Consider the following 11,284-nt stretch of genomic DNA (forward strand, 5'->3'; position numbering starts at 1 on the left):
ACACCTCCATACCTTATAAAATATATTGGGCCGTTCTCGGAATCATCCGCCCTAGTCCAACATAAAAGCCTATGTCTGAGTTTAACAAGAGTATGATATATTATAGGGATATTATCATTCGTATACTTTATAAATACTCTGTTATAAAAAATATTATAATATTTTGAGGGTGTATCAATTATTCATCCTAAATTGATAAAAGTTATCTGCCGACCACCAAACCGTTAGCTGTCGTTTGAAAGTTAATGGAATAATAGTGAATTGATGATTTTATCCTTAAAAATTATCACTTGTATACCCTTAAATTATTTTATTATCACTTGTATACCTTTAAATTATCACTTGTATTATATGAAAATATCAAATTACCCTTCTGGCGTTATCCTATTTAAACGGCAACTAATAGTTTGGTGGACGGCAGATATATTTTATCAACTTAGGGTGGACGATTAATACACTATCAAAGTGTTGTATTTTTTATAATAGAACATCTACAGGGTATATAAATGATAATTTCCCTATTTTATATCAGCCCTCGATTTTTTACTTTATTCAGAATTACCCTTATAAAAAAACTATTATTTATTTTATTTAATCTTATTCTCTTTTCCCCATAGCTTGACGATCACTCCGGCTACATATATTCATAAACAAGAAGTTTAAATTTATCATCACCACTACCACATTTTTTTTTTACCATCAACCATCACTTCTACCAACATAATGATGAATTTCATTATTAAGTTTTTGTTAAATTTTATAAAAACTAGTGGACTTTATTGTTATTGATGATATTGGTTTTGATTTTGTATGATAATCTAAAATTTTATTTTATTTTAATTTAGAGTTTGTTCAGGAGTTGGTTTTTAATTTAAATTATGAATAACTTGAAAAAGGAAAGAAATGATCGAGTATTGTAAGAGTATGGTAGGGAAGAAAAATATTAATTTTTTTTAATTTTTAAATAGGAATAATTCTAGAATAAATAATATTAATTGAAAGGTGGGGCTAAAAAGATAAAATGGGGGGTTAACTTAAATATGACCAATCGTTTAATAATAACCCGAACCGGATCTCTTCATAAAGCATTCAGATTGGCACGTGAATCAAGCCAATACTTGGAGCTCCGTAGAAAGAAGAAGAAGAATCCTGGGATCGTTAGTATTGAAGAAGAAAGATGATATACCGTAAGTGGAGTCTGCTAACGGGTCCAGTGACCATCTTGGGCGGAATTGTGGGCGCCATAGTCGTCTCCACCTACGCCTTCGTTGACAGCGTATGTTCTTTTCCCCTGTTTTTAAACCCTTGCTTTAAGATCTATTTATGGATATTTCTATTAGTGTGCGTTATTTGCAATCTAGTGATATTTACTTCTGATTTAACAGGATATCATTTACGAGAAAGTTAAGGGTTTGGAGCCTTTGTATCAAATTGTTAATTTTGGGTTGATGAATCGTACAATTATTGATCCAATGCAGTAAACAAATAATTATTAAAAAAAAAAAAGGAAAGGCATGTTAATTGTAGTTTTCAAACTATTTATTTGTAAATTATTTGTTCTCAGGTTTTCATTTGTTTGATGATAAACTTGGTTATGTGGTCATTTTGCTGGAAAGGAATTCAATTAGCAATTTCATGATTCATGGTGCCACCGAATATAACTGTAACCGTTGTCAGAATTGATGATCTAATTAGAGAAGTCATTCAAGGCTTCTGTGGATGTCACTATTCTATTCATTTAACTTTTAGTGCTGATTAGGCTTCCATTCTTGTTATCTTCCTGGTTTTGCTGCATTAGATCTATGTTCCTTAATCATATAAAAAACTGTAGTCCAACTTTGATATGATGAATTTGAATAATATGTAAGCTCTGAGTATCTCTTGTTTGTTTATTCGGTTTCATTCCCATAAAAGTCCTGCTTTGGTTTCTGTGTACTATTATTATTATGGCTGGACTCTATTGAAAAGCTACTTAATATTGTCATAAGGGTTCTGCTCTATCTAATATCTGGTCAATGTCTTCGTTTATTCCAGGACTCGTTCGTCAAACAGGAGCAGAAGAAGTCAGATGCATCATCAACCAAGTAGAATGAAGAGGGTATGTGGGGAATGAATAGTTGCATGCTGGATGTGGTTCCAAATCTGTGTGATGTCCCGCTTTGTCATGTATTTTGGAGCAAAAGAATTTTAACTTGCTGGTTGGATTATGAATTTTTAGTTTAAGAAATGTTGAAATAATGACATTGGACCCTTTAATAACCCAATTCCAAGGTTCTTGAAAGTTGAATTTCAAAATTGCCGTATGCTTTTTTGCACACTAGTCATGAGTGTGAGATTTCAATTTTCAAGGAGGTTTCTACTTTCTAGCTCCTGGCTGTCAAGATTGTTTTGCCTGTACTAGTTCCTCTGCAGTGCAAATTTATGTCAATACCTTTTTGTGGTGGATACAGAGTTTAGGGAACGCATTTACGAGGTTATGAGAACTTAAATGAGTAATTAAGATGGATCTTTCACAGTTGATATTAGTCCCTATAATTTGATCGTGTGGACAGGTCCTAACTACAATATGGAGAGTGTTTCCTTTGTTCTCATCTCTCAATGAAATAGCAGATAAAATAGCAGAATGGTTGGTAAGCTTCAACGGCAGTGAATGTGTGCCAGGCTTGGCATTGTATTTGACGGTAATTATAAAGAGCATCATTATGCATTCAACGGAAGTCTGCAGACTCGCCACTTTGATGTGACAATTGCAATATAACATGGATCACTGTTAGGCTAGAGGAGCATCTTGTTCTTTTAATAATTGTTAATTGACTGTCTAGAACGGCTGAACTGATGTGGATACATAATACATTTCCGGAAAATTTGGTCACACGGCTAATGAACTTAAAGTTGTAATAAAATTAGATAATTACATAATTTTGTTTCGCAAGTATTTGTGCTTCCAACCCTAGCTAATTTCGTAGTCGTAGGGCCTCCATGTAACTTTAGGAACAAAAGAACTCCCGAGTAAAACAACATAGCCCGTAGAGGGATGTCCGACGCCAACGTTGCCTCCACCGAGCACTTCATACCCCAGATAAGCAAAAGCCTAATAAATTATTAATCATCCATTGATTCCATCAACCATCATCTCCATCAACAAATCATTCCAAGAGTCAATTGGCCCGGGCAAGCACCAATGTAGACAATCATTCTGAACTTTAGCATTCTTATCCTTGGCAAATGGCTGGAATTGCCGATATGGCCCTGGGTGCCCATCAGGCCTCAGTAATGAAAGGCTAGTGGTATCTAATAACTTCAAAGTCACTCCCTTTTCAGCTCCTATGCCCGTGGCCTTACCAAATTCTTCCAATTCAATATCACGCATTGTACAATCTATGTCTCTCATTTCCACTTCACCTTCTTTGAAGGGTACGCTCCTATTACAAGTCCCTCCACTGAACCATTCACCATTCTCGAAGTGGTCAGGCGTTGTCGTTCTGAGGAAAACAAATGCCTTCTGGTCCAATCTGGTGACAAAGCTAAGAACTAGCTGGAGTGCTTTCCGATACGCATAGTCAAATCCCAACTCTGTTAAATTCTTCCCAGGACAGTAATGACAGCCTTTTACTGTGTTGTTCTCGTGATATATGGCTGTTTTGAGAAACCATTTCCCACCAGCAATCACCACATAATCAAAGTTCTTGTATTGTTCCGTCCATTTCGTATCAAGTTCATCAAGATATAGCCGGATTTCTGATGAGGAAACACCATTAATGTCTTCAAAAACTTCAGCCTTTAAAAGGAATGGGGTCCAAACAACTGAAAGAGTAAAGTTGTAAGAGGGGAACTGCCATCTTTTGGATCTATATTCCTCATCATGGTAAACCTCGACAGCTTGTTCCACCTGCAGGAGTGGGACATAATAACTGATATTCATTCAATAATACCGAGACTAAAACTTTTTAAGACTGGCAGAGTACAATGCAACAGAACAAAACACAACAACGGCAAAGAGCTAGATCAACTTGTCAGGTTCAGGTTGTGATGCCAGAACTTTTAGTTCGCTGTGGGTTCTGCGTGGGGTCTAGATGTGGGTCTTATATCTGAAGATTCACAGCCTGTCTGCCACCATTTTTAAAATTTAATACCAATCTACTTTTACAAGTAACTTGACAACTACGTTTCTTCATATGAACGGAAAATAATTATTTACAATGAGAATCAAATTACTATTAATGAAAAAAAAAGTGCAACAATTACAGTGATAACCAGCCAGAAATTTTGTATCAAACAACAATCAGTGTTCTGGAAAAAAAAAAGAGAAATGAAAATTGAAACAAACAGATTCTTGTCATGGCTGGTTGGTACCTGCTTGGAAAGGTCTGGATAACTCTTTACAAAAGCAGTTGGCTAACAATAAAAGTGGCAGCTGTCCTTCATAACATAATGAAATTAAGAATCTCCAACTGAGAAAGCTGCAAAGAAGATAAACCAACATGGGAGACCTGCCTCACAACCCCTTAACTCTTGTGCACCTAATTTGGCAATGCAGCCTAAAGTTCAAATCTCACGGTGGTTTAGAAGCTAGTTTCAGGAGATGGCACTACAGCATTTAATAAATTCTATTCCCAAATAATGTTTGTTGTAAAATAATAAAAAAACAAAACTTCTGTGTAAAAGGAGATTGATTATAAGAATTTTGATCGCTTAAATTGAGGAATCTCCTTTTGTGTGAGTACATTTGCCTATGACGAAAAACAAATGAATGATTATGATCAATTATCATCTCAGCTTTCACATGCAGGAAGTGGATGTACATGTACTGTCAACAGATATGTGAGTTAAAATGACATATAGCTGGAACTTTTACTTTACTTGCAAGCTAAACTTAGTTTTGACTGATGTTAGAGTTGAAAAGAGAAGCAAAGGAATTCGTATACTAAACAATTTGCCAAACTTTTGTTGCAATTTCTGAAAAATGAACATTTACCTGACTGAGAATGCAAAGCAATGACTGGACATGGTTACGAGAAATAGAATCACCGATAAAGGCCCACCATTTATTCCTCATAAAATTAAGAAATCTCTCAGGATTAAACCTGGGCAATTCACAGTCCCTCGGATTCCACCTCCAGTACAAGTAGCCAGAATCAGGCCTCCCATTTCTCATGCAATTCTGATGACCTTCAATTGCATGACAGGTAACATTGCTGTAAATCGGACCAGATGGGTCCGCGATCCATTCTCCCGTAAACAGATCACATTTTTCTGAAACCACATTTTATATATCTTAATTAAATCAGAACCAGAATATGGGAAACTTTTACACATTTAAGAACTAAAAAAAAATCCAGGCACAATACAAATCATTACTCTAAATTTAGAAACTAAAAATAAAGAAAAGAAAAAGCTAATAACAAATGAAATTGCAATAAAGAAACAGAAAAAAATGGAAGAAAGTGCAAAAATTTCCTTTCATTTAGAGCAAAAGTACATGCCCAGTTCGTAACTTTTGATTTGCAATTTTCTTTTACGTCCAAAAGAAGGGGGGAAAAAAAACTTACCTTGATTTGATGATATGTGGGTTTCATTTGGGTGAAAATCAGCAGAAATGGGTTTTATGGGAGGCGCTGAAGGCACAGGAGGACCTGTATTGGCCTCTTCAACATGTATCTGAGTCTGCTGTGATTCAAAATTAACAGACGAAAATCTAATTGAATCCGAAACGAAGAGGCGAAACGCCAGGCCCAGTAACACAAACGAGACTGCAAACTTTACGAAGACATGATTGTGTTTGTTTTTATAAAGTGATAATGGGTTCGAATCAAACCTCATTTCTTTTACCATTTGGTGTATAACCTGAGACACCAATAAAATCTCTGTTTTTGACGCGAGACAGAGAGAGAGAGGTATTGAGAAACAAGTGTTCCTCGCAACAACCCAAGCGTTGTTAAAGCACGAAATGCTCAGACTGACTAATGATTGATTCATGAGGTAGATAAACGGTGTGATTATCTACCTGATTTTGCTAACGACAAAGGAGTGACCTCTGTTTCTGTTGTTATCATCATGCTCAACAATTAATAATTAATGTTTGATTCTTGGGAGCTTATTGGTAAATTTACAGGAAACATAAATTTAGCTTCATGTTAAAGTTTTTCTTTCTTTTGTACATCTCAATATTAACAATTTGACGTAATTCAGAGATTTGGCATGAGGTATCTAATTCCATAACTAGAAGAAAATTGACATACTAATGCTGTAATACACATACTATTGGATGATTCCTGAGTTCAAATGACAATAGCTTTTGGTCACACTATCCCGAAAGTAAATTAGAAAAATGAAACAAAGAGGACAAAAAATGGGCAATGTAATATACAGGGAACATATATATTAGTGGAAAGAATATGTGTCCGGAATCTGAAATTTGAAAGATAATATAATTTGTTTGTTGTCTGATGCTTTAGCTCCAGCCTCCAAGTTGGTAGTAAACAAATTTACATCTATTGCACATGGCCTGCTCTCATCCTCACACCTTAGATCTAATTTCTATTATGTGGATAGATATTATGATATCGAATTTTGATTTAGGATGCCAAATTCTGATTGAACAGTAAAAAAAAATTTATTATATTATAACTTACCAAGCAGGCAAAGCACCACGTCGTACATTAATGTACCCGCTATAACTTATAAGAACAACTGGCAAGGAGCCAAGGACTCCATTACTACTGCTTTAATTATTCGCCACATCATCTGTGGACCACTTGGGTCACCCATTACATCACTAACTCATCTTCTATCTTTCTCAACAATTAAAGGAAATGGAGACATTAAGAAAATTTACAAAAATAGTCATAATATTTTTATATTTTTAAAATTTAATTCCTTAATTTTTTTCCTGTCATAACTAGTCAAATATTAATATTTTTGGACCAAATTACCATCATCACTTTCAACAAATTTTCAAATAATGTCATTCTCAATAAACTTCAACACTTTTAAAACTCTCTACACTCTCAAGAAATTCCAACACTCTCAACAATCTCAGCATGTTAGAAGATATAAAATCATCAATTGGAAATCATCTTAAAGGTTAGTATATGTTCTTACATAATATGAATTTTCAATGTATTAAGTTTAGGGTTTAAATTCGAAATTATGTGGGTTTTGTTGTAAAATTTGTTATTTTTCATTCATAAAGTAATGTGATTTGTTAAAGTACTCGGATTTGAGTTGAGAAATAAAAAAAAAATTGAAAACAACATAAATTCGAGGAAAAAAACAAAGCCCAAATTCTGTGTGACAGGCTGGGCGACATGTGCCTATAAGTCTTGCTCCAGTTATGGAACCATATAATAGTACAACGACCAATCATTTCAATAGTATTATTAGGGCATCGGTCATTCCAGTATTCCTATTAATGACAAGGATGGGGGGTTAGTACGAATATTCAACAGCCAACATATTCCTCCAATAACCTGTTCGAGAAGGAGGATGGCAGTTGACCACCTCATAAGTTTTATTATAGTTTTGCCTTCGAACTTAGTTGCTCCAGACTTGGTTAGAAAATATAATTTTGATGATATTGGTGTGGGTAAATTGTTTGCTGAGAAGAACGATTTAATACTAGAATTGTGCAAAGTTACTTTGAGGGATAAGTTTGATTTCAAGATCACATGATCCACAATGACACGTCTCGAGACCCATTGTTCTTCGGAGTCATGTAAATGGCGTATTTGAGGAACAAGAGTTTCGAATGAGCATAATGTTCCTTGGTTAGTAAAGAGAGTTGACAATGTACACACTTGTTCGAATGAGATATTGCATGTTGGTGTTTATTAAGTAAGGAATCGGTTTGTTAGTTATATTATCGCAGATAAGTTTATCTAGGAAAAACATATATATAATCTGAATAACATCAGAGTAGACATACAACATGAATATGATGTCCATTTATCATATTAGCATGCATATCGAGCTAAGGAAGTTAGTTTCCAAATAGTAAGAGGGAATCATGCAGAGTCGTACAACTTATTTCCCAAGTACTCTTATATTTTGACCAAAGCAAATGAATGTACAATTACTCACCTCTAGCAGGATGGAAATGATAATTTCTTATATTACTTTGTAGCTCTTGAATCTTTTATTAAGGGTCTCATGCAGTGGATCAGGCCAGTGATTACTATAAATATTACTCATCAAAAGGAGTTATATCATGGAAGTATGTTTTGGCAACATGTCCGGATGGAAACAATCAATTATCTGCTAGTCGTTGGGGTCATGGATTTGGAAAATAATGATGCTTGTGAATGATTTATGATGAAATTGCATGGAGTGATTGACGATAGACTGAAGTGAGTATTTATCTCTAACAAATGCACTACCATTAAGAGAGTTGTTTTGAAAGTATTTTGCGCTGCTGACATGACGTTTGCTTTTATCATGTCAAAAATAACATAAAGTCAAAATTCAAGATGTCCAAAGCTATTTAAGATGAACTTGAGCTTGCGTTTATAAATGCATAAAAAACATATGGACATAAATTTTAAAAAACAACTTGAGGGGTTGTCACGGCTCTACATAGGTGCAGTTAACTACTTAAAGAATAATATGGGCACGTAATGAGGCAAGGTTTGAGTTCGACAGTTAAAGGTACAGTATTCTTACCACCAACACTGCAAAGAGTGTGAAATCTTTCACGAGGGAACCATGAAAATTTCATATTACTCATTTTATTAGTCATTTTAGAAAAATATTATAGCAATAATTTTATGATAGAAAAATTGTGGTTGAATCGTCCTGTGTCTCAGTATTGATTTCATGTTTTAGGTGATGGTATTAACAAAGAAATAATTGACATGGGTAACAAGACTTGCTCATGTAGAGTATTCCAACTTCACTAGCTTGTCTGTGCGCATGCAATTGCTACTTGCCTAACCGTTCTGTACGAGTGAATTACATAAGCCTTTGTTCTAATTTTTTACACCAAGGAATCATTGGTGATGATGATTTATGCACAACTAGTAAAGCCAATTGACGACATGGCAGATTGGAAGTTTCCAAAGGATCTTTTAGTATAATGTCTTGACCACCAGAAAGCCCCTAACTAAGCACCACTCTCCAATCGATAAACATGTCAAACATTCTCCTATTTGAAACCACAATTGATCTTCATCGGTTTCCTCATGTGTCACTTGCCTAAACAACAGGTTGTGAATTATAACATCACTAAATGCATAACTCTCTAAATTCATAAAATGTCTGAATATATCACTCTTGAATAACAATAATTATTTTTGCATTAACTTACTCTGGATAGCTTGGACGACTATTTTAAATTTTGATGTCTCCTTAATATGGCCCAGCAAATGATTATCAAAGCTTAACTTCATCATGCCTAGATCTTTCCTTGGTGTGGGTGGATTATGCTTTGCCAATTTATTTTTCGCCACGTATCTATAATAAAATCAAAATTATGTTTGTTATTAAAATTTATAAAATTATTATAATAAAAAATTAAAATAAAATTACGAAAAAATATAAAATAAACAAAAATTGTGCAACATAATACACCATATGTGCACAATTTGTATCTTGCCCCGTCACACAAAATTACATGCAACGAGAACTCGTTGCACAAAAACATAGAGCATATGTGTTTGTGTAAGACTCCCATTGTACAAAAAACATGCTGTGTTTTCATGCGACGAACAACCCTTCTCACAAAAACAACAAAAATACAAAACCTATGATTTGTGCGATGGGCAACAACTATCGCACTAAATTTCATGTGCTGGGCAGCAGTAGCTATCTTGCAAACACAAAGCACAACCATCACAACCTCACACACCACCACCAACAACCACAAATACTCATTCCATCACCACTACCATGAACACAACATAACACAACAACAACAACAACTGTTAATATATATGTTTTCATAATGTTGATTTTAATGATAACAAATATGATTAAGAATGATTGATCTTTTAAGCTCAAATTATTATTTTTATACATTTTAAATAAATCATTATTTTTACATTATAAAGGTTTTATATTTAATGGAAAAATGATTTTATGAAATTTGTTGTTTTTCAAGTTTATGATTTAATTGAAAGAGTTTTGAAAACTTTGAAATCAACAAGTATTGCTTGAAATTTTGGAGAATGACTTATTTGAAAAGTGTCATAGTATTATTTAGAAATTCTGAAATTGGACCTATTTGCAAACTTTCATAACGTTTTGAGCCATAATATAGTTTTATAAAGTTTTGAGGTCAAACTATAAATTTAAAAAATAATTTCACTGTAGCAATCAATGTAGCAAACGGCTAACCTTTTATTTAAAACGACTAACCGATAATTTCCAGAAAACATATTCTGTAAAGTATTGTTAAAATGATGATTCTGGAAAATAACGGTGAACCGTTTACTGAAAACGGTTAACCGATTATTTCCAGATTGCTAACCTTGAATCGTTTAGTAAGAACGGTTAAACCAAATTTGTTTTGTAGGTCTCTGGAATTTAACGGCGAAAGGGTAAGCCTAAACGACAAACCGTTTATTTGAAATTTGGCACAACGGTAACTTTTGACCAGCCTAAACGGTAACTTTTGACCAGCCTAAACGGTTAACCGTTAATGGTTAACGGCGAACCGTTTTCGAGCACACAGTTTGTAACGAGTAGTTTTTCAGCTCTAACTATAAATAAGCTCATTCAAATTCAAACAAGATTGATCACAACACGACCATTGAGCTTATATTCGAGAATACAATCTTCATAGAGCTTTAAACACATTCTTACTTCATCTATTCACACATTGGGCATTGATTTATAATCTTAAATATTGTGTGAGAGAAAAATAATTTGTAATCTTTTACTTTGAGTGATTATAAGTGTTGGGATACACTTGGGTTAAAAGATTGGGGATAATCTCTTGTTGTAAAGGTTCATTGACACCTTGGAAGTCAAGTGTAAGTATTTGAAGCCTTGGAGGCATGCTTAGTGAAATCCTCAAGTCCGGAAAGCTTGGAGGCGTGGACGTAGGCAAGGTTGGCCGAACCACGTAAAAATCTTCGTGTTTGAATCTCTCTTCCCTTATCTTTTTATATTGTGATTGATTTAATTGTTATTGCTTTAAATTCGTTTTAGATTTGTATCATATTTTGTTTTAGAATTGAATAATTTTTAGAAACCCAATTCACCCCCCCCTCTTGGGTTGCATAACTAGAATTTCAACAACAACAAGAATAACAACACAAAACCGCAACACAAAGCAATAAAGAAGCAA

At 34.1% G+C, this 11,284-nt stretch overlaps 1 protein-coding gene and 1 long non-coding RNA gene across 2 annotated transcripts; one reads left to right on the forward strand and one right to left on the reverse strand.

Moving 5' to 3' along the window:
- The first annotated feature begins 1,029 nt into the window (after nt 1-1,029).
- Nucleotides 1,030-2,320, forward strand: LOC102612422 (uncharacterized). Its single transcript, XR_372050.4, has 2 exons — nt 1,030-1,276; nt 2,035-2,320. It is a non-coding gene; the product is annotated as an uncharacterized LOC102612422 (long non-coding RNA).
- A 450-nt stretch (nt 2,321-2,770) lies between these two features.
- On the reverse strand, nt 2,771-6,179 carry LOC127898600 (protein trichome birefringence-like 25). Its single transcript, XM_052438466.1, has 3 exons — nt 5,550-6,179; nt 4,976-5,253; nt 2,771-3,889 (listed from the first exon to the last, which is right to left on the reverse strand). Exons 1-3 carry the CDS (start codon nt 5,974-5,976, stop codon nt 3,107-3,109), a joined length of 1,488 nt encoding a protein of 495 aa, XP_052294426.1. The 5' UTR covers nt 5,977-6,179; the 3' UTR covers nt 2,771-3,106.
- Between the last annotated feature and the right edge of the window lie 5,105 nt (nt 6,180-11,284).

The sequence above is a fragment of the Citrus sinensis genome, chromosome 3 (genome assembly GCF_022201045.2).
Source record: "Citrus sinensis cultivar Valencia sweet orange chromosome 3, DVS_A1.0, whole genome shotgun sequence".
NCBI lineage: Eukaryota > Viridiplantae > Streptophyta > Magnoliopsida > Sapindales > Rutaceae > Citrus > Citrus sinensis.